This window comes from Periophthalmus magnuspinnatus, chromosome 5, assembly GCF_009829125.3.
Source record: "Periophthalmus magnuspinnatus isolate fPerMag1 chromosome 5, fPerMag1.2.pri, whole genome shotgun sequence".
In the NCBI taxonomy this organism is placed as follows: domain Eukaryota; kingdom Metazoa; phylum Chordata; class Actinopteri; order Gobiiformes; family Gobiidae; genus Periophthalmus; species Periophthalmus magnuspinnatus.
In genome coordinates this window covers 30,353,384-30,377,555 of record NC_047130.1, presented here as the reverse complement: position 1 = coordinate 30,377,555, position 24,172 = coordinate 30,353,384, and the positions used below count along the sequence as shown (strand labels likewise).

Below are 24,172 nucleotides of genomic sequence, written 5' to 3'. Positions count from 1 at the left end.
AGAGTCAATTTTGCGTAATATAGAACCTTTAAGCCATCGCAATCAAAATATTAAGTTTTTGAAAAGGTCCTTCATATCAGAAAAGAATGATTGAAATATGTGAATAGAATGCATTAAACTAAAGAAATGAACATATCAAATTGACATTCACTTTTCACTTTTCTGTAAATAAACTAAACTATTGCTTATATGTGCCATTCATTTCTTGCAAGGATACAATTATCCAATGCCTTGGATGTGCACTTTACACTTTTTCTTTGCCTGTAAATAACTCAAAACAAACCCAGTAGTCATGGCCACAATGCTGTATGTAGTAATTCATTTGTTTGGTTTAATTTATTTTTAGATACCTCTCTGCTGTGGGTGTATTTGTCTTCAGTTATAACTCACATAACAATTTGAAGTAAAACTTGCTTTAAAGCTTTTAAATCCCACAGAGCCCTTAGTTATTCGTGTAATATCTTTTAAACAAGCTGAACAAAGATGTTTTCTTGGAGTGTCACGGCTCCTCTGAGACATAATAGTTCTTGGTGTTTTTAATCAATAAAGGAAAGAGTGGGTCTAATGCAGCTCATTTGTTTGTGCAGAGGTTAGCCAGCGAAGCAGAGCGGCTACAGCGGGAGCACCTCTGGAAGGACAGCATCAAGGTAAAGCCAAATTCATTTTAAAACCACCACCATCAGCACTGTACAAATGACTGATCAGACCCATGGACATAATCGAAATAATAACTTTTATGTTGGCAGGTATTGGTCACAATGTCGGGACTAAAGGGGGAGACATGTAAAACCCTTTATTATTAGATGAATAACATGATTTAAAGTTACAATATGGGTTAAATAGGTCAACGTTAGTGTTTAGGTTAAGGTCAGACAAGAAAATATGGTTGAGGAGGTTAGAGTCAGTCTAAAGGAAATAAATGTCAGTGAAATGTACAGAAACCTACATTATTTTACTTTTTAACATAAATATGCATTTGTTCTGCTTTTGTTCTAGGTTGTGCACTTATATTTCAACTTTGCGAAATAAGAGGTCTTTTTTTTCCATTTACACACTTTTGATTCTTACCTTTTTTGAGAAAGACTACACTGCATTGTATGTCATTTACAATAAATAAACAATATATAATAGTAAATAGAAGAGGTTTCTGCTCAATATGTCAGGCTGATACAATTATTTATTCAGTTCATGTTTTGTGTAAATGGGGCACACAGCTGCTTCCTCCAGATCACTGCTCTCAGCTGTTGTGTTGAGTTTTGCACATGTTTCACTCACTATATTTACATAACTAAATTAGTCCGTCAGGCTCATACCTCATTTAGGCCCAACTTTGTTCACGTTCAAAAAATTCTAAATTTTTCATGCATAATATGGTTAAGCAGCAGAAGTGCTGTCCTCAAAAAATTAAAGGAAGTAAGTGTTGGCTCGTGTATTGAGTTCTGTAAAATGGAAGGTTCCAATTGATTTTCTATGGTGTTCTTGAGTGTAACATTTGTGAAGAGCATATTATCAGCAACATGGAAATTTGGACATTACTTCTGATTGTAAGGATTCATCATAAGGATTTTTTACATTCATTGTAAGTGAGCATACAAGTCACATATGTATGAATGAAAATAATGTTTGAATTTTGTGTAGATTTAATTATGCACAATCTCTAAAAGGTTATATTGTCTGGACCGTAGTATTTTAGTTGTATCTTTTGTGTTGTAAACAGATCCAAAATAGTGTGCGATTTCATGTCAAACTTGTTCTTGTGCTCAGAGAACAGATGGCCGTGACACTCTGTCACTGATTCATCATGTGGCTGCACAAAGCACAATGCACACATTTGGAGGAGACAGCTTTGAAATATGAACATTTGGTGACTTTACGATAACAAATGTGTCACAAAAAACTTACTAAAACATTTAAACAGCAATTACCTGCTTTATGTCTGCAGAAAGAGGTTGTAATGTACAGATTATGTATGTATCCTGTATAGACCTTACTTAAATGCATACTATGTAACTTATCTAATGGGCTTCTGCCACCTGCATGTCTCTATGGAGATGTTTTTGACTGGAATATGCCACAGTATGGCAATAAATGTATCTATCTTACATTTATTCAATTCCATTTGTTTTCATTGTAAAGGAAATACCTGAAAAATGCATGCATTACTACTGTCATTGTGCTCGCCTCTCCACAGATCGGACTCAAGATAGATAGAGATAGGTAACTTCAATGCCAGAAACAAACAGGTGGCAAATTCTCCATCTGTTACATAGTGTCACATTGAGGAAATGGCTAAAGTATCATACAGATTCAGCCAACTCCTAATGCATTTAGATGCTAAAGTATACAGCAGGGATTGTATAGAACACATGTGTCAAACTCAAGGCCCAGGGGCCAAATGTGGCCTCCACATCATTTTATGTGGTCCTCGACAGGGTGGTCGAGGACCGAGGATGGTCTTAAAATGTCATTTTATCAGGAGATACGCAGTTACACAGCCATATTTTTACATCTAGGCAAATACATATGCAACATTTGTAACTTGAATAAGTAATAAGTACAGAAACAGTTAATTAACAAGATAAAAAAGTAGTACATCTGGCCCTTTGAAAGCAGCCATTTTGCTAATGTGGCCTTCGGTGAAAATGCGTTTGACACCAACATCAACTGTGTCTGTGATGTCTGTATTTTTAGGAGCTGGACATGGCGTACTATGACTCCAAGGCTGAGCTCGATTATGTGAGTAAATTCTCTGTTTTTGATTGCCATGTTGTTGAAAATCTGAAATCCTTAATATCAGACAGTAACTGCTGTAACTGCTTTGCCTGGCTAGACGCATTGACTTTCTTACATGGTTAAAAGCATCTGGAGCTGTGGAAAACAGTCCAGAAGAACAATTTACTGTAGTTTGATATTGTTGAGCTGCTTTATTTAGCACTTTATTTTAGTGCATTACTTGGCTGTTATTCAGTGCATTTTGGTATTGTCTGTTTTGGCTTTCTTATTTAATTTACCAAATCATATTTCAGTAAAAAAAAAAAAAAAAGACCACTGATAGAATTTATCGAAACATTTATACTGTACATTAAAATGGCCAAAATACAATGTGGTTTTAATTGCTAATCAAATATTTTCCCACTGTACTTTAACATGAAATCTGTGTAACTACAACTGCCATTTTGAACCCAAACAGCATAAGCAAACCATATTTTTTTCATGACAGTATTCCATGGATGGGGAAGGAGAAGTGGAGAACCCCTCCCACATCAAGCTGGAGTTTGTTTACGACCCAAATTTCAAAAATAATGTCAACTACTCTTACACAGCTGTTCAAATCCCAACAGATATATATAAAGGAGGTAAGTCGCATTTGGGTCTAGGGCAGGGCAATTTGACGAAAGAAAAAGAAAAGAAAAGAAAAGTTGTTTCCTCATAGTGACATATCACAATTTTTATATTTAAACAAGTAAAAATGTCTTTCAATATGAATTTTCTGAGACAGAATTATAGACTTATAATAATTGGTATTTAACACAAAAAGTCAAATTTCTTCTTCCAAAGTCTGAACTATTGGCTGTAAGTATTGGCTTTGGACCTCTTAGTGAAAAAGACCCAAGCTGATCATTAGTGATTAGAAATGACTGAATCTCAATCTCGATAAAAATTTGATTAATGGTGCAGTCGTTTATACAATAAATATACAATTACAATTTAGTAGAAATGAAATGATCAGGTTCAGCATATGTGAGTTTTCCAGGTGGATATTCTTGCGAAATTCTTGTCTTTGTTTTTTGTGTTTTTATTTAGCACCAGTGATTTTGAATGAGTTGAACTGGACTCAGGCTCTGGAGAAAGTCTTTATGGAGAATAGCAGAGAGGACCCTTCTTTACTGTGGCAGGCTTTTGGAAGTGCCACTGGTGTCACACGATACTATCCAGGTATACATTTAGAATGTATTCTCCCTCTGTTTGCATTGTAAGAATGGCAAAAATATCAATACCCAGATACTAATTGATACTATACTCATTTGAACAAGCATCATTACTGATGAAAATCACCTACATGGGTCAAAGTTAAATTCAGAATTGTTTTTTAAGCCTTTTCCGTAGTATTGCTATTGAGTTTGAAATTGTAGTATTGTGACAACAGTACTGCTCTGTTGAAGAGATAGTATAAGATGTAATTTTTATAGCATATGTCATCTACATCGCACTGTAATTTTCAGACATATGTAATCTGAATGAAACCCATGTTTTCTGCCCTTTTCTCAGCTACCCCATGGAAAGCTCCTGATAAGATTGACTTGTATGATGTCAGGCGAAGACCTTGGTATGCTGCATTGCCACTGATTAAATACTGAATTATTTATCAGATACTGTTACTATAATGTAATTTTATTCATATGCTCACAGGTACATACAAGGCGCCTCATCTCCCAAAGACATGGTTATTCTTGTCGATGTGTAAGTACATGATTTTATTCTATTATTTTATTGCAGCTTACTAAACATATAAAAATATGCCCTGCAATTTATACTTTTTTGCAAACCTTAAATACAGTGCTGACACACTGAAGAGTGAAACCGTTCCAACAAGACTAAAAACATTTGAGATGCATTTTAGGGTAGACACTTTTCATGCTCAAATGATCAAAATGATCCATAATAGCATAAAATAGAACAAAAGAACTCAAAAGAAGATGAACAAAAATGCATTTACAGTTTATAACATACATAAATGCTCTTTGCTTTGTTTGTTGTTGTTGGTCAAGTTACATGAAAACTAACATAACCCATAGTCTGTGTTTTTCTGTGTGGTGGCTAGTTTTTCTAAATCAAATCTAGTATTGAGAAGGAGAGGCCACTAGAGCAGCCATTCATCCACATGTGTTATACTTACAAGACCGTCTCCATGGCAGCAACTACTCCACTTATAATGAGTCCTGACCTGATGTTCCCGTCCACTGTATTAGGGTTACGATATTGAATAGATCCAGGGCTCAGTTTTCTAATCTACTAAGGTGGCTCGGGTAATTACAATCTCTTGGTGTGGAGTCTGGACGTCTTCTATTTGATACTGTGGACTCTCTAGCATCCCTTTGCAGTCCAAATAGATTCATGTGCTAGCTAAAATCCTCTAGTGATGATACATTTTTAAAATAATATCTAATATTTAGACTGAAAAAAGCTATTTATTTGTGATAGCTTATTTAAAGGTAGTTTATGTAACTTTTCTTATAGAGGATCCACTATCTGCTTGTTTTCATGGAGCTGCTTTGCCAAGAATGTTCCACAGTATGGCCTTGAATCTATATATCTTGCAGCTATTCATTTATACACCATAGAAAACAAGCATTCTTGCTGTGAGTGGAGTTGTTTCTCCACAGATCTGACCTGTAACTTGGCTTGGTGGCATCACCGGCTTGTTATCAGCAAAGGACATACTATGGAACATTCCAGGCAAAACAAAGACATCTCCACAGAGACAAGCAGGTGGCTTATGAGTTACATATAGCAGCTTTCCTCACAAAATTAGGTGAAAGATATGTTTTTTCTCTCAAAAGAGATTAAAATAATGCATTGACATATATATAGACTTGGTCACATTGTCTACAAAACATCAGCCCTTGTGAGTTAGAGGGTTGCATATTACGTGGTTGTATTAAACAAAAAAAGCTTTCATTTTGACTTTGATTTTGTGTTTTCCAGGAGTGGCAGTGTCAGTGGACTCACTCTGAAGCTGATCAAAGCCTCTGTCATGGAGATGCTGGACACTTTGTCAGATGACGATTATGTCAATGTGGCCAGGGTGAGAACAGGCCCATTATAAATCAAAATCAGTTGCAATTTGGATATTTTTTTTTTTAATGGCTGTATGATTTTGTTTTAGTTTAATGAGAAAGCTGAAGCTGTGGTCCCCTGCTTCAAACACCTTGTTCAGGCAAATGTTCGTAACAAAAAGATATTCAAAGAAGCAGTCCAACAGATGCAAGCTAAAGGCACGACTGACTACAAATCTGGGTTTCACTTTGCCTTCAACCAGCTGTTAAATGTAAGTAACAGTCAATATAAAGTAGAGATATAAATTAATGTCAATACATCAGGCTTTTACATTCCTTTCACTTATGGTGAAAGTAGCCTTTGACCAGGAAGAGAGGATGTCATCACCCCCTGATCACTGGGTCCTCTGACTCTGAATCGCAACACACTCCCAGTGGTGGGTCAGCAGTGGTGGCCAACTCACTGCTCATCCCCTCCTTCTGGCCTCCAGCTTGTCTCTTCTCTCCTGTTCCACAACCAAGAGCAGGAATGTTCTGCTGCTCTCCTTTACCTTCCAGGAACCCTCTGCAGCTTTACTTCCATAGGGAAAAGCCAAGCCTGACAACCCTTTCCCCAGCACTCATCTATCAAGGTGTGATATTTGGCACTCTTGCTCTCGAAGGCCTCATCGCATTCCTCCTCCCAGGGATGATCTTCATCTCTTCCTCTGATCACAGCAACAAATCTGGCCTTAGAGTGGTTTGGACAGCCTGTGGGAATTACAGTTTCTTCCCCAGGTCCACCATCATGTTCCAATTTTGGGCCCATTGCAGGAAGCTGCTCTTTTTTTTGCTACAGCAACTTTTGGCTGTTCCCTTCTTTCACAAAGCACATTTGTTTTCCCCTAGACTTGTCGTTTCTTCCTCCTCTCCATGGCCCTCAACACTACCATGGCGCCATCTATGCCTCCCTTGAGCGAGCGCCGTCTTACAATCTGAAAGCATCTGTCCAAAAGCTCCCCTTTCTCCACAGAGCTGACAGAGCAGATTGTCTTTTAGCCCCTACCTGTGTTAGGAGTCGAAAGCATGTCATACACGGATCAGACCAGAAAAGAGATGCAAAAAGGCTCCAGTCTCCAGAGATCTCCCCACATCATTTTTGTCTTGAGAAGTCCCATTTTGTCCATTCTCCCTGTGATGCCAGGGCTCCAGTTTTAATCCACAAACCTCCATGTCTTGGACGTCTTCCTGGACTATGGCTCTCCTTTTCTTTGATCTTACCTTGTTCCACAGCTGGACATGTGTAGCTCCCAGCCCGTCTTCCTGTGCCAGTGACATCTTGCAATCTCAACATTCCCTCAGCTTTGGCTAGAGGTGTTTCCGCTGTCCATTTGCATCCTACTCTCATGATGATCCCAGCCTATCTTAAAAGATCTCGTATATTAGCTCAACAAATAAACAAAACAACAATCAGAACAAATTTTTCAGTCAATGATAAATACTAAAATATGCCTGTAAATCTCTTTGTTAAAGTTAAAGTGAGTGGACTGTAAAATGAACAAACGTGCGGAAACTTCACCGTATACGTTTGGATGATTACATTTGCAAAGTTCATTTTCTTAATATTTTAATTGACAAAATTTTCAAATTTTACCTACCTTAAAAACACCAATTATCTTGTCTGATTTAACAGCCACTTAATGAAATCTCTTTCAATCTGGAATAATATTTTCATTTCTTTGTAGAAAACAAATGTCCCTCGGGCAAATTGCAATAAGATCATCATGCTGTTCACCGACGGGGGAGAAGACAGGGCTCAGGACGTATTTATGCAATACAACTGGCCCAACAAAACGGTACAATAATTTGTATCATAAATCAAATCTAAACCAATTAACAGTATGATCTAAATTGTATTCTAACATTTTTCTCACTATTTTTTCCTATTTAGGTTCGAGTATTCACCTTTTCTGTCGGTCAACACAACTACGACGTCACACCATTGCAGTGGATTGCTTGTACTAATAAAGGTAAAGGCAAATTGGACCGTGGTTAACTTTAAAATATATCTTAAAAGATTAAGCGTGAGCGCATTTGATGAATAAGCTTCATGGGTAAAATTCATGGCTATATTAAGAAGGCACATACTGGAACCGAGTGCAGAGTCTATTAAAATTGATGAATAGATTTGGAACCACCTCACGGGACCAAAACAAATAAATCAATCCCTAATGCGCCTGGTCTCCAAAACACTGGCAATAATTATGCCTATGTTATGCAGCAAATGCTTTTATTTTGGAAGCAAATATGATGACCTTTTTTAGTTAAGTGAGAGTGCAATTAAACTAAATATATTAAAAGTGCATGGAGTTGTTATTGCTTTGCCTAAAATGTTCCACAATATGGCATTAAACTTACTTATCTGCATAGGCACAAGTAGGGGGAAAGACAAATATGCTCACAGTACAAATGCATGTTTTTAATTTATTTATTTTATTATAATAACAAAATTTCTATGGAGACCAGCAGATAGGGCACGGCTGAAACACTAGAGTTACGCAGTTCACTTTTAATATGCCTTCTCAATTTATACTTCTTCTATCAATGTTCTCCCCAAATAATAATGACCAACTCAAAAGAAACGATATGCCTTTTTGTAGTTTGGTATGTCACACTAATTAACATACTCAGGCATAACATTATGACCACCTACACATAACATTCATCTGATGTACGTGCAGTTTGGAGATTTTCACATTGTTGTTTTAGCCATCAGAATGTATTCATTGTTTAAAATGTGTGGTTAAAATGTTTACTTGCTGGATAATGTTACGCTTGATTACACGTTTTGCCTTCTTAAATTAATATCAGCTTCTCAGACTAGAAAAGTAGATTAAGTAGATGAATTCTGCAATTTTCCACAAAAAGATCCTTTCTGTGTTATTTAAGTGTCTGAGTCACTCTAGTAAAATGTTGAATATTTATGATCTCGCCTCTTGTGTATTCTAATATGTATATCTCCTGCCACTCTCACTCTCTCTCTTTCTGCCCACCCCTCTCATTTTCTGCTCTCACCAACCCCCCTTTTCTCTTTCCCATCTTATCTTACTCTCCCCCTCCAAACCTTCCCCCTCTCTCTTTCTCTCTCTCTTCTTCCCTTTCTTTCCATATCTCTCCTCCCTTTCTTTCCATCTCTCCTCCCTTTCTCCCTCTTCTTTTTCGTTACCTTATCACCCCTTGTCTCTCTTCTTTTTCCTTTCTCTTGCCCCTCTCTATCTCTCTGTCTCTTTTCTTTCTCTCCTTCTCTCTGCTTTTCTGTCTTTCCTCTCTTATCTTACCTCTCCTCCAAACCCTCCTTTTTGCCTCTTTCCTAATTGCTGCTCTCTTTCTTCTCTCCTCTCATCACCCCTTCTCTCTCTCTCTCCTTTTTCCTTTCTCTCCCTCTCCCTTCCCCCAACCTCCTGTCTCTCTCCTCTTTCTCTTTCTCTTTTCTTCCTCAACCGTACCCCTTCCTCTCTTTCTCTTTCTTTTTCTCTCTCTCTCCCCCCCTACGTTCTCTCTTTTTCGTCTGTTTTTGTCAGGTTACTATTTTGAGATCCGTTCCATCTGTGCCATCAGGATTAACACCCAGGTGGGTTCGACTCCAGTACCCAGCCCCCTCTGTTTGTTTGTACACAGTATTGTCCTCCATGGCCCAGTGTTGTGGTTGTAGTGTTAAAGCTCATTTTGCTCCATGTGCTGTTTCGTTGTGACAGGAGTACCTCGATGTGCTGGGCCGCCCCATGGTCCTTGCGGGCAGTGACGCAAAACAGGTTCAGTGGACCAACGTCTATCAGGACGCTCTGGTGAGAAAGCAGTGGGACGCCATGATAAACTGCATTTACATGTCCTGTACATTAGTGGTGGGATATAAGCAACAATTCTGATACTGCATTAAAACATTATACATCCTATCAATCAAGTCTTTATATATATATATATATATATATATATATATATATATATATATATATATATATATATATATATATATATATATATATATATATATATATATATATATATATATATATATATATATATATATATATATATATATATATATATATATATATATAAATTAATTAAAAAAAAACTATGATTAAACTAGACAATAAACATGTTGTTCTAGGGCTGTTCTAGAATTGTCAAAACATTTAAAAAAGAAAAACAAAAAAAAAACAAAACACAAGCTACAAACACCATGACACTCATTTACATATCATTTACATAAAAATGTGTATTTACTGAAAAATGCCCACTAAACTTCTATATATGGGCTTGGCATTATTACAATGTGAAAGTGTGAGGGAGAATGTGTATGAGGAAGTCAGGTAGAGTTTATAGACTACTGTTGTTTTAGAGCTTCAGTGGTGATTTAAAATGTCCAAACACACTGGACATACTCAGTGAGGGTATATTTAAATCACCAACGCATTGAAATAAATGAGTGCTGTCATCGTATTAATCACTCGATAAATAGCAAGTGAGTGTGCTCTGGTCATGGGGGGTTATGGGGGCGCAGGGGTGTTGAGTCTGACATGGTGACCAAGCGCAGGCCTGTAACAGTGGCCCATATGGAGAGTACTGTTGCTGGGACAGGCTGAGGCTGTCACTGCAGCCTGTAAAGTCTGTTAGACCAAACTGACCATATGCTCTGTAAAATGTTACTGGATCACATAGAATTATTTTTTTTATAGGAAATAATATAATAAGATATTTGACTTACAGTCATGGAGGAATTTGAATCTTGTGTTGTATTATTAGAGTAAGAATATTTGAAAACAGCTGATTTTTTGTTCTTACAAGTGCTCCTGTTTGTTAGGATTTGTTCTTCCAGAAGAACATTTTCAGAAGTTCAAGCATTTTAACCTCAAGTACAAATTTGTTTGTAAGAATGCTTCATGAATAAAGCCCATTGCTCTTATTTTGAGTTGAAAATTACATTCTATAGTGACTTTTAATATCATAGTATCAAAAACAGTGTTATAAATAATGTTAGTATCATGACAACACTAATCTGAAGCAATTCATATTTTAAACAAGAAATATATCACATTTGAACTAACTCCACAAAGGTATTATAAGTTTGCAATATGTAATATGTTGCGGATTTTGTTTTTTTGTTGTTTCAGGGTCTCGGTTTAGTAGTGACAGGGACATTACCTGTATTCAACCTCACTATGGATGGAAACTCACAGGTAAAAATAATATAATAATTGATATAGCCTATATCATAGTCATTAATTAGCCCTTAATTAATGATGTGTTATTATTGTGTGTTGTATAGAACCAGCTGATCTTAGGTGTGATGGGAGTTGATGTGCATCTGGATGAGATCAAGCGTCTGACCCCACGATACAATGTAAGTGGCCGTATACTACAGTGAACTACTACACAATCTTAAATAACTCCACTGACAGGATAACCATCAGAAGTTAAACATTTTACTTTCTTATTTTTTTGTTATTTTTAAAGTTTAGCTTTATATTTGATTACAAAGTATTTAACTCACTATTGCCAAGTAGTAATACATTTTAATTAACGATGATGCTGATATTGTATGGGCTTACAAATGAAATTGGAAAACATAATATGCAATCGTAGAATATATTAAATGGATTTATTACACACACAAAGGAGAAATGGACTTACTTATTTGGTTTATGATGCACTATGTAACTTTCCTGGTGGAGGGTAAGTCTGTGTCAATGGATATACCTGTACACACACAGTACACATTTGAACAAAAAACACTTGTAATTGAATGCAAGATGCTATACTGTGGAACATTTTAGGCAAAGCAATGACCTCTCCTTGGAAATTATATGAAATAATATGATCTTTACAAAGCATTGTTGTGAAGTGTCAATCATTTAAACAGGCACTTATGAGGCACAATTATTTTTATTGTATTTCTAACAGTTGGGAGCAAATGGATACATATTTGCTATTGATCCAAATGGATACCTTCTGCTTCACCCCAATCTCCAGCCCAAAGTGAGCTATATTTCACATTCTTTTACACAATCTCAATCTTTACACAATTCTCAATACTTGTATTTGTTTTAATAATGTTCTGATTTTGTTTTTACCAGCTTGTGAATCTACCTGAGCCTGTCACGTTGGACTTCCTGGACGCTGAAGTAGAGGACAGCAGCAAAGAGGAGGTAAGACCCCCCAGCCAACTCTCCAAAAAAATGGTACACTAAAATACACTAAATAAGGTACACTAAGCAACTCTGGAAAATAGTCTGCCACCTGCCTGTCTCCACGGGGACGTTATTGCTTTGCCTGGAATATTCCACACACAGTAGGACATTTAACTTCAATCAGAAGTTAAATGAGTTAAAAGAAGAGACAATCAGATGATGCCACCAGGCTAACTTACAGGTCAGATCTGTGAACAGGTGACCATGCTCACAGTAATGCATGTTTTTCAAGATGGTTTTGAGTAATAAAAACACCTGTTTGAAATGAACAAGAAAGATAAATATATTTAATTTCCACTGTGTGGAAAGCAGTAACATTTCCATGGAGATAAGCAGGTATGGACCCACTACACAAAAAGTTACATAGTGTACCTTTAATTTCAGTCTAGCAATACAATTGATTTGATTGTGTATTATAATAAACATAAATAGGCCTACTGACTAACCTATGCTCACATGTGACTATTCATTTTTTCTAGATCCGGAGACAAATGATTGATGGACGCCCAGGTGAAATGCAAATCAAAACACTTCTAAAGTCAATTGATGAGGCAAGTCGTGAACTAAGAAATGATTAAAACTCACCTGTGAAATATGATGTCAAAATGACAGTATGATGACCAAACTTACTTACTGTTATTGTTTGTAGCAATACATTGATGACGTGTACAGAGGCTATACCTGGGCTCCAATTAATGGGACAGATTACAGGTAAGTGAATAAAAATTATTTTAAATGAAGAAAAGAAATATGGTAGAATAAAATATAATCTTCCAGTTTTTTTGTTTGTTTGTTTTTTATCTTGCCTGTTCCTGTTGGGATGCAGTTTGGGTTTGGTATTACCGCCTTACAATGAATATTACATCCAAGCTGACCTTAGTGATGTGATGCTGCAGCTTCAGTGTAAGTATGCAATACAGTAAGAGCAAAGAGCACATACTTAATAATGACAATGCATTATATTAATAAATCTCAAAATGCTATACAAAAGAAGTAAAACATTAGAAGATAATTATAATATATGCAATACAGCATTAATATTATTTCTATACACATAAATGCATTTTCTTCTTGTGTGAACCCTAGACATGCAGTCGCTGCTTCCCAGCTCATATGAGTCTTCGGGACACGTTTTCTTGGCCCCGAGGTGAGCTTATCCCGTCTCAGCAGTTTGGAGTCACTGCACATTTTCTGAAGCATTTCTTGTGTTTTCAGAGAATACTGCAAACGTCTACATCTCTCTGACAACAACACACAGTTTCTGCAGAACTTTCTTTCTCTCATCATTGACATTTCTCCTGAGTCAGATGAGTGTGAGTATAAAGAAGCAATATGTTACTTTGTACTACATCAATTAGCATGCTATGGTATTATGTATTATAAATCCATTGTGTCAGTGTTTGAGGGTTTTGTGTTTTTCTCATTATTTTTTAATTGAATTGATGAATGAAGAAAATAATAAATGTAGCACTATAATGTTCATCACAGTAATAGAATGGTAACGAAAAGTGTAATTATAGAGTGTTATTATAGATGTGACTTTAATTCATGGTAATATGATTAATCACAACCTAGACCCAGTATGAAAAAGATTATACATTACCAAAAACACTAATTTGTAAACATGACATGAAATTTTCAGTTGGTATACTTCATCTTGTTACCATGCACAAGTTAAGTGCAACCAAAATATAAATACTATACATTTTCTCGTCTATAACGTGGTGCCATAAACCTAATAAGTTGCTCAATGATTCAAAGCACTGAGTCAAGTCCAAATGGTTATTTTAAAAGAAACTATGACAATAGTTGTGTTTTTGGTTGTATCTCAGGTGACCAAGACCTAATCCATAACCTGGTCCTTGACTCCCGGATCATTGGGCAGCTGGCTTCCCGAGTGTGGAAAAACAAAGACCTCACCTCGTGAGTTTATCATCCAGCAGCATTATAAAAAAACAGTTAACAGACCAAATGAAACTTTTAATATTTTTATTGTTGCAGGTATGGATTTTTAGCCGTGTTTGCATCCACAGATGGAGGAATAACACGCGTGTTTCCTAATATGTGAGTGGCCATAATAGCAAAATGCACAATATTTTTATATTATTACATAATTCTATTTTGCACAAGTATAATCTTCTGTATGCATTTGGCATTACATATTTATATAGATGGATCAGGTGGATTGAGAATCACTGCCTAAAAGCTGCCATATTCAAAACCTGTACTCCTCTTCCCACACTTGGCCTTTGTTCAGGCTCAGCTGTGCTCTCTGGTCTTCTTCTGTCAGGCTGAAGCTGGCACACTATCGGACTACAGTATTTTAGATAGCATCTAGCGGTGTTATGAGAAAATACAACAGATAGATCAATAATCAGCGTTAACTGTAACCAGTTCAAAACCACAAATTCAATATTTTAGTCCATTTTTTCAAGACCTATCCCATGTACAGATTATACAGGTTATTCTATATTGCGTAAAAAATAATAGCAACCAATCACATCTATGCTACAGTGCTGCTGACATGTGGGATGAGGATCCGGAGCCGTTCAATTCAAATTTCTACAGAAGGAGCCTCGACAACAAGGGCTACTTATTCAGGGCCCCACAGCGATCCTGTGAGTACTTTTGCTGGAAAAACACAATATAATAATTCATAATATAATACTGTAAATAATTCATAACCCACTTATTTAATGCAATGTTCCTCAACAGCTTTAGACGACATGATTGGTGGAGAAAATGGCACTGTTGGTATCCTGGTCAGTTCGGCGGTTGAGGTCAATTTGGGAGGGAAAATTCTCAAGCCTGCAGGTAAAAGTACTGAAATTATAATTGTGATGATTTTTTTTTGTGTCTAAAACTAATAATAAGAATGTCTTTAGTGGTTGGGGTGAAGTTGGACTTGGAAGCCTGGGTAGATAAGTTCAAGATCTTAGCCAGTAATGTGTCTGATGGACGACAAGGTTCACACAAGGTACAATATCTAAAATTACTTTTAATGGTTTGAGTTTCCCTAGAGCTGAATATTACTACTGTTCTTATCGTTGCAGTGTGGACCATCCAGGATCTGTGAAATGGACTGTGAAGCCAACACAGATGTAAGAATAAATTTACAAGATTTAGTAGTTAGGTTAATTTGCAATGAGATTAACATCATAATATGTAACATTGCCGTCAAAGCAGACAAGCAGGTGGCTGAACTCTCACCAGAAATATTACATTACTTCTATACATTCATTGCTATTAATTACTGTTACTTCTTATATTATAAAATAAGACACATAGATCTATATTGGTAATTGGTATTCAATATTGTGTGTACATATATATATATATATATATATATATATATATATATATATATATATATATATATATATATATATATATATATATATATATATATATATATATATATATATATATATATATATATATATATATATATATATATATAAAATGTGGTTATGATTGCACCACATGTTAATTTATTTGAAGGCACAGAGTGAACTTGCAATATATGTTTATGTTTATTTAGTCTTATTTACAAAGTTGACCTGAATTGTTCATTGATCTTTGTCTTTAGGATCTCCTGTGTTATCTCATTGATGATGGTGGCTTTCTGGTCATGTCAAATCAGAGGGACCACTGGAAAAAGGTTATTCTGTTAAGCACTTTTCTAACCACCAGGAGGTGCTGTTTCACCAAGGCACTTCATATTCTTGTCTTTATTAAATCTCAGATGGGGCTTTTCTTTGGAGACGTGGACCCTTATCTGATGTACGCTCTGTTCAACAACTCCATCTACTTTCGGAGGCAGTCGTTTCAGTATCAGTCTGCCTGTGAGCCCATCAGCAGCAGCCACACAGGAGCGGCACCGAGGAGATTCTTTGTGGTGAGACTCAATAGCAGTTTGATTTGACATGACATTGTACCCCGCCCCATACTTTTACATACTTATACTAATAAACACATTAATACATGTTTGGTTCATATTTTCTTTTTATTTAACATTTAAACATTTTACTGGTTGCAGTATATAGATTATTCTCATGATTTTTGCACCCTAATGTAAATGCAGTGTACTGTATACCATAATGTAATCTATGACAATCTGGCACAAAATGATACAGCTGAAACTTATTAAGCAATACTAAGAAAAAATGAATTTAGGATGTAATTTTCAACTACAGTAATTGTAGTTTCTTATAATATAGTCTTACATTAGTTCTGATAAAGATACAGGCCATTCTAAAACCATCCATCCCCTTTCTTCCTCTTATCTGGGGTTGGGGCAAGCAGCCTAAGTAAACTTCCCCAGACTTCCCTCACCCCAAACACTTCCTCCAGCTCTTCTAGTGTGATCCCAAGGCATTCTCAGGCCAGGCAAGAGACAAAGTCCATCCAGCATGTTCTGGGTCTTCCCCGGGGCCTCCACCTGGTGGGATATGCCCAGAACATCTGCCCAGGGAGGTGTCCAAGCCATCAGATACCCGAGCCATCCTTCTGGGGAGCTCAGTCAGAAATGCGTCTAAAATGCGTCAGAAAATATAAAATGTTGTAATATGAATAAATGAATGAATGAATGAATATTGTTTATTTGAGCAGGCATAATAAAAAAAATAAAAATAAATAAATACATTTTGCCAGTTCAGACAAAAACAAAAACAGTGTACATCCAAATCCAAATTTTGCACAATGCTCAAAAGAAGTAAGCACAAGTATAATACTTGTGAGAGCTTACCCCCATATTTAACTAAATCACACAATTCAGATGTTGCTCGCAGTAGCAGAGATTGTACAGAAAAGTTAGGTCACAATTCATCGTTTGCCCAAATTTGTAGTTAGCATTTATCTATAACATTCCTTCACCATGTGTGCGTGTGCATGTGTATGTGCATGCATGTAAAGTGTATGTGTGTATCATCCATACACATGCACATACACATGAGGTGTGCATGTACATGCATGTAATGTGTGTGCATAATGTTTACATAGATTAAAAACTCGCTAAACTGTAGTTAATAGAAAGTACATTGAGCAGTAGATAATACATTACAGAGAATTGTTACCACCAACCACATTGATGAGTATTCATAGTTTTACTATGATCCTTCTTTAGTAGCATAGTTTTTAAATATATTTAACCTGTACAGTCGTTTGAAATTTACTAGAGAGATACTACATTTTAAAGTGCTCTTTCATCCAACAAACATTTAGATTTCCTCATAATTGCGATGGATTTGGCTATCTTGTTTTTTACTGCAGTTAATTGAGGTTTCCAGCATAGCAGTTTATGGTCAAGAATAACTCCAAGGAAATTATGTTCACTCACATATTCAATGATTTCATTATTTATAGTCACCTTGTGTTCAGTGTCAATTTTTTGTTACCTATTACCCTGAATTTAGTTTTTTCAGATTTAGTAACAATTTATTACAGTCAAACCATTACTCTATACTCTACTCTACCATTAGACATCTATAATGTCTAAGATTTTTTTTTTTTTTTTTTCAGTATCAATAATTGTTCAAATTCGTATCTATTTTTGTCACTGTTTTCAGTATTGATGAGTATTTGGATATCAATTGTTTTGACAGCCTTACAGTACCTTTCAGTGTTCAATTGCTTAATCTAATTGTGCCTATTTCGTCCATGTATGTTTTGCCATCTGTTGTTCTTTGCAGCCGTCCGTAGCTGACCTCCTGAGCTTGGCCTGGTGGACCTCCACAGTGGCATGGTGAGACTGTGTAACATTTAAATGGTATGATTGCAGCAGCTCCAAGTGTTCCACACAACAATTTGTGCTGTGTCCAAACTGTGCACATGACTCAGGCACCTGCTCCTCTCTTTCCCTTTTATTACAGCCCAATGCTCTGCCACATTTTTCTTTTATTGATATTTCCAAACTGTATTTTCTTCATAATGATGCAATGTTTTTTTTTAGGTCTGTGATACAGCAGCTCTTATATGGACTGGCCTATAATAGCTGGCTTCATCAAGGTAAAATGTATTTTGGTAATGGTAAAATAATGCTTTGAATTCCTTTCAAGACAAATAAAGTGCTCAGATTTGTTCACAATCACAGATATGCTAAACCTGGGTTAAACCAGGACTACATAATTGCTGTACTAGTTCTAAACATGGACTAACTCCAAAGCAGATTAGATTCAGCAAATTATTGATCTGAAGGAGGCCGTCCCACAGTTTGAGAAACACAGGTCTAATGTAAACATGGCTGTCTTGTAGATGATTTGGTGGTGGATGGTTTTGAGGCAAAGACAAGCAGCTGTGTGACCATCCAGAGCCAGTTCTACTTCACCAACACAACCAACATGTACAACGTGCTGCAGGACTGTGGGAATTGCTCCCGGTGCGTACTGCCATATTCTATCTGTCCGCTAGTTCAGAAATGAATACACTTTGCAATTAATGTTGAAAGCACCTACAAAAATAATGCTAGATAGATCATTGTTATCCTACACCATCGATTATTTGAAGTAAAGCAATAACATCTCCATGGAGACAAGCAAGTGATTGAATCCTCTCTAGAAAAGTTACATAGTGCATCTTTAATTCAATGTGTAGTTTTAGTTTATCAATTGGGCGATATGATGTTCCTTACTGACCTCTAGTGGTTATAGTTAATATCTTTGCAGGAGTCCTGAAGTCTTGGGTTTCTTTTCTTCATTGACCAATTACTCTGCAAAAAATAACCTTCTTCAGTATATCATCATCATCAACTAGATTTTCAAGTATTTATGCCCGTGACTGTGAAATCCTTGTTGGATCAGTATGGATTTCTTGTCTGGTTGTAGGTTGATCCATGCAAAGAGAATAGAAAACACAAATCTATTGTTCGTGGTGGCGGAGACTCTGCCCTGTACGTCGTGTGAGATTGAGAGGTTAACCCAGGTCCGCACCGAGTGTATCCTTCAAATTCATGATTTATGTTTTTCATTGAGTTTATATGTGCTGACAATGGACAGATCATCCATCACCATGACAGTTTCTTAGACATCTTCCCTAACTCAATATAAACAGTACGGGAGGAAAATCCATGTGAAGTCCTGAGCAACGCACGCTATCGAAAAGGCCCCACATCTTGCTTTGACTACAGTGCCTTAGTAAGTGCATTGAACGTGTGCTGACTCAGTACTATCTGATTTAATTGTAGCATAGTAATATTATTTTAAGACAATGTTGCTCTCAATGGTCAGCAATAAACTCCAACTATCCAAAAACAAAAAATCATTTTATTTGATAAATGTCACAATTTGCAAGCCAGTTTTAATTAAACTTAAGAAAATAATTTTGTTGTTGCAGGAAAACACATCTGAGTGTGGAAGAGGCCATTTTCTAAGACTCTCCATTGAACTCCTGTTGGCTCCACTCACTCTGCCTCTCCTCTATCTCAGACTATAACAAACCTCTCATTCTGCACAAGGCTCAGATCTACTTATCAGCTCAAAGGAATATTTGGGAGTTTTGAAAACGCTCAGTAGTATTTTAATAATAAATTTGCCTTATTGCTTTTGTATTCGTCTGGAGTTGAAGCATGAACTTCTATTGAAGGTATCTTTTTATGAAGCTTTCATGTATTTTTTGCCCATAGATTTTTTTGAACAGGACTGTTGTGCACATGAAGTGGGGAAAAAGAATAGGGATAGACAGAGGCTTTAAAGAGCCCAGAATATGTGCCGCAGCTCAAACGTGTAGTCCAGTATTTCCCTATGTTTTTTTTAAGTGCGCTATCTTCACCAGTGGAAACAAAATAATAATTTAAAAAAAGATTGTTTTATAAGTAATCCTTATGAAATACTTTATAGAAGCAAATGCGATAATTAAAAATTCAAGCTGTCTAGTTTGGACCCCTAGGCTGGAATTCACAACTCATGGGTACTGTGCAGCACAAGTTAGATGTTTTTGAATGTTTCAATGTTTTTCGCTTGATAATATAAGCATAGGAAAGCCACTAAGCCTGTCTGTATGCTTTTCAAAATGCTGCTTTGCTTTCATTAATTGCATTCCTTTTTATTTTTGCATGTACCATAATACTCACTTTCTCCCCTTGAAGCTTTGTACCACAGTAGATCTGGGCCTTAACATTTTCCTCAGTGTCCTTTCATCTGCGTCTGGCCTTTGCCAGTGCTGTGAAGTCTATTTGACACAACGCAACTTTGATTCTTTCAAATGTGCGCTTCCTCTAACAGTGATTCCAATTACACAAATGTTCTCACAGCACTTTGACCGAAAATTGTGGTCTGAAATACCAATATTTGACCTTAAGCAAGATTCATCAGTGTCAAAACTTTGTTTAGTTAGTTTTACTCTTTTAAATCTGAAAAAATGCTTCCATAGAAACTTTGGTTGGTTGCTTTGGTCTTCCGCATTGCCAATGTTATTAAATATTTAGTTGCATATGAGGCTTGACGTGACAAATCAGTGTTTGTGCAATAGAGCTATTTTTGAGTAATAACAATAATTAATTGCCAAGTTGTTCATGTAAAGTATTTTAACATCTGCAAAGACCAAGTCAGCGTAAGGCCAAATTGGAGAGGTTTGCAAAGACAGAAAACAACCAGCTGTTTTGTTTTTCACCAAATCTTAAATTTACGTAAGAGCAATGAGCATTAACACTGTTTTCTCTCTCTGCAATCAAACTTCTATTACTCCTATCCTGTATGTAATATAATTTGCCACTGGAAAGCCCTCTGTCCTTGTTTGTATCTGCCCTATTTGAATAATGCACTTAATATGTATGCCTGTGTATGAGGAATGTAGCTTCTGGACAGCTTCAGCATTACCAATGCATTTGTTACTAATATGTGATGCTTTGACATCTGTGGACACAACTGTCTTTTTGAACCTGTTGAATCACTGTGGGGGGTGTTTTACTTTTCTAATGCATATGTCTGTTATTTAGAATAGAATTTAGACTGTAAATGTATAAATGTATATTTAAAAAAAAAACAAAAAAAACAACATTCCAGAGAATACACAATGAAATATTTAATTCAGGCAGGAATCTTACAATATTAAAGGAGACATATGCAAAATATCCTTTTATGAGCTTTTAGCCTTGTGTTAATGGTTTCCCTCTTTTACTTTTCTCAGATGTATTTAGGTTGATTCATGCATGTTTCAAGACTTGCTATGCTAGGAATATTTCAATTTTCACCTACCCACTATCTCCACACATGTCCTTGTATTTACTTGCAATTACTAAGAAAACAGGATTAAAAAATGTTGTTCTGTAGTTTTGAACACAAAATCAGTTTCCTTTCAGATAAATTCAAAAGCATAATATGTCTTCTTTAAGTTTGTAGTGTTTGCCTATCTTGTTTCTTTTAAATATATATCCAAATACTAGTTAATCAAAAAGGTTATGCAGAATATGGCTGCATCTTCCTACAGTGATTTAACATCCTTGATGTCATTTTCCTTTGCGGTTAATCTGCAGACAGAAGTGTTAATATTTTGAAATGCTATTTTTAGAAAATCTTTGTAAAAAGCTGTTTTTCTCCATCTGCCTGGTGTCCAGCAGTGCCTTGTTGCACTCATTATTAAGGCACAAACACTGGGGCCAAAACAAAAACAGACTGAAGTTTAGGGTCGGACTGAAGAAAGCTGCTCAAGTAATGGACAAAAATATGAATTTAAAGTCCTCAGAGCATTGCCTTTTCTTTACAGTGTAGACGTTTGAACTCTGCTCCTCTGCTTTGTGCCATTTGTCTCACACTGTGGCTGGGCTGGTCAAAGCACTTATGTCCGTCTGCACACATGGACTAATGTATTTGAATCATCTTTCTTCAGGATTGACTGAATGTTTGTATAAAGTACAGATATTGTGCATCTTTATGAAGCATGATAGTGACTCCGGATCAACACCTAGAAGACCTCAGTGTTAACTTACTGTGAGTCCATTATGTAATATTGGGCTTTCGTAAACTGTTTACTAGCCACAAATGCTGAGGTCAAAGTATTTCTTGAAGTAGTTTAGTTTGATTCAACAATTAATTTGCATGATATTTTACAGATAAATGTACATAGGCTATCGTTTACACATTACATTCCCTTCACATCATACATGTCTCTCCAGGACTCTATAAGGGGAGAAGTATGGTGGCCCAAAAGGACAAAAGGAGAGACATAAAAACCAAGTGGAGAGTTTGACTTCAATGAAGCCTTTTAAAAGTGTATTTTAGGTATTGCTGTAAGAAAAGCACAGAGATGATAAGTTATAAGCAACATACTGCCTGAATAATCTCCATTGTATGAATAATATTATAGGAGTGGAAACAGTTTTATGCATTTGAACACTGAGCAACAGTAGGCCTATGGCACTGGCATGTAATTGGTTGGCTTTGTTTTGATGATTGTTTAATTAAGGTCTTATGGTATTACTTCATAAAGTTGAGTTATTTCTATTTTTTTCAATGTTGTAAATACTTCTAACAGAAAGAAAGTGAATATGTTTGAAGCATAACTGGGCACAATTTGTATAATATGGTATACAACAAGCTTCTATGCCTGTCTTTTTATTGGGTCTAAATAATGTTTTGGCTGTAACTTTGCTTTTATTTTTGCTGATGTTGTTACTCTGGACAGTTTCCTCTCTTTGTGCCAGTCTCAATACCACCTCATTTTTGTACAAATGATGTGTAGTTGTTAGCAGAAGAAGGCTAACTTTGTAAAGATTTTGTCAGTCACATTCAAAATGGATATTTAAATGTTTATATCTTTGGTGATTAAACGCTCTTCATATTTTTCACTTCAGCTCTGAATCATTATTTCTGTATACTAAGTGGGCTAAATGTTCTAGATGATGGTCAACAGAAGAGTCTAAAACTATAACAGATGTTTTTGTTCTTGGTTAGAATTTTGTTGACGCTATATATTCAAGTAGAAATTAGATATAGAAGAAAGTGTGCAGTTTTCTGTGGGGGGCATATCGCCTGCTTGACTCCATGGAGATTTTATTACTGTGCCGAAATGTTCCTCGGTATAGCATTAAGCTTGTCTTTAATTTCATAACATACTGTGGAACATTCCAGACAAAGTAATAACATCTCTATCAAGACAAGCAAGTGGTGGACCCTCCACCACCAGAAAAGTTACATAGTGCACCTTTTTCATTACTTTTAACCTTGTTGCTTTCCATAACTGACAGCAAGTTATTTATCTCTCTCATTCATCATTCTGCTAGACATACTGTATGTGAAAGTCACATTTTCTGACATATCCATCATTAAGCTACAGCATAATAATGAGACACCCATCTATTTATACAGTGTTTCTGTAGCGCTCACACCCTTGTTGCTAAATCTGACACATACTGCCAGCTATCCCTTTGCTATTCATGTAAACCAAGTGTCCATTATCTAATGCTAGGAGACCGTGCTACTGGCTGAGCCAGCTGTCAAAGGATTAAAATGTGAATTTTGGGCAGATTGACAAGGGGAGGGTCTGGAGTTATCCATAGTACCCGTGTTCATTTGTTAACTATGTCAGTCAGTACAATATCAAACAGTAGGCAGAGGTCCACATAGGAAAGACGATAGGTGCATGACTTACTTTTAAAAAAGACACCCAAATCTCTGAAGGGGGTTATGGGATGTTTTGGATCCCTTGAACCCCCCCTCCAGCTGCTCCTTTTGGGTTATGAGATACAATGTCTCATGAAGCAGGGCATTGTGCTTTGTGGCTCAGTGAGAATTTCTCTGATCTGATTTAGCTGTGATATCACTGGAAATATGTTTGGCACAGCTCTTCACATTGTTATAATGCACTATTATAAAGTTTATCTAGTAGGACCCCATGGTTTCACCCCTCACTAGTTGACAATAGCAGACACAGGACAGACAATGAAGTGGGGACTGAGGCACATATTGCATGAGGGGCTGTGTTTTACCTGACTCTATCAAGAATGTATGTAAGTATTTCAATTCAATGCAATTTTTCTATGGAATAACGTATTGAGTTCAGCAATTAATTTAAACTTTAAGAATACATTTTTTAGGATTATTTATTATCTTATTTGCCATGTTGTTTGACTTTGTGAACTTGCATTGAGGCACTCGTATTCACTATACTTAAGCACAAACTCCCACTCAAGGAGACATACAGTTGTTTGATGGGGGTAAAGATACAAGATTTCTG

General features: G+C 36.2%; 1 protein-coding gene across 1 annotated transcript in view; it reads left to right on the top strand.

The window, feature by feature from the left end:
- Nucleotides 1–22,789, top strand: part of LOC117371112 (voltage-dependent calcium channel subunit alpha-2/delta-2-like) — a 34,128-nt gene extending 11,339 nt beyond the window's left edge. The window contains exons 4-38 of the mRNA XM_033966724.2: nt 588–647; nt 2,692–2,736; nt 3,221–3,356; nt 3,805–3,936; nt 4,270–4,327; nt 4,411–4,461; nt 5,707–5,806; nt 5,888–6,049; nt 7,502–7,612; nt 7,708–7,786; nt 9,338–9,387; nt 9,512–9,601; nt 10,931–10,996; nt 11,086–11,160; nt 11,721–11,795; nt 11,894–11,965; nt 12,487–12,558; nt 12,657–12,718; nt 12,834–12,910; nt 13,094–13,154; nt 13,223–13,320; nt 13,840–13,930; nt 14,009–14,071; nt 14,522–14,625; nt 14,723–14,821; nt 14,893–14,984; nt 15,061–15,108; nt 15,597–15,668; nt 15,753–15,905; nt 17,698–17,750; nt 17,958–18,013; nt 18,260–18,383; nt 18,829–18,938; nt 19,055–19,137; nt 19,337–22,789. Coding sequence (XP_033822615.1) covers nt 588–647; nt 2,692–2,736; nt 3,221–3,356; nt 3,805–3,936; nt 4,270–4,327; nt 4,411–4,461; nt 5,707–5,806; nt 5,888–6,049; nt 7,502–7,612; nt 7,708–7,786; nt 9,338–9,387; nt 9,512–9,601; nt 10,931–10,996; nt 11,086–11,160; nt 11,721–11,795; nt 11,894–11,965; nt 12,487–12,558; nt 12,657–12,718; nt 12,834–12,910; nt 13,094–13,154; nt 13,223–13,320; nt 13,840–13,930; nt 14,009–14,071; nt 14,522–14,625; nt 14,723–14,821; nt 14,893–14,984; nt 15,061–15,108; nt 15,597–15,668; nt 15,753–15,905; nt 17,698–17,750; nt 17,958–18,013; nt 18,260–18,383; nt 18,829–18,938; nt 19,055–19,137; nt 19,337–19,435 — 2,979 coding nt within the window. The 3' untranslated portion in view covers nt 19,436–22,789. The remainder of the gene's footprint in view (nt 1–587; nt 648–2,691; nt 2,737–3,220; nt 3,357–3,804; nt 3,937–4,269; nt 4,328–4,410; nt 4,462–5,706; nt 5,807–5,887; nt 6,050–7,501; nt 7,613–7,707; nt 7,787–9,337; nt 9,388–9,511; nt 9,602–10,930; nt 10,997–11,085; nt 11,161–11,720; nt 11,796–11,893; nt 11,966–12,486; nt 12,559–12,656; nt 12,719–12,833; nt 12,911–13,093; nt 13,155–13,222; nt 13,321–13,839; nt 13,931–14,008; nt 14,072–14,521; nt 14,626–14,722; nt 14,822–14,892; nt 14,985–15,060; nt 15,109–15,596; nt 15,669–15,752; nt 15,906–17,697; nt 17,751–17,957; nt 18,014–18,259; nt 18,384–18,828; nt 18,939–19,054; nt 19,138–19,336) is intronic.
- Nucleotides 22,790–24,172: the final 1,383 nt, after the last annotated feature.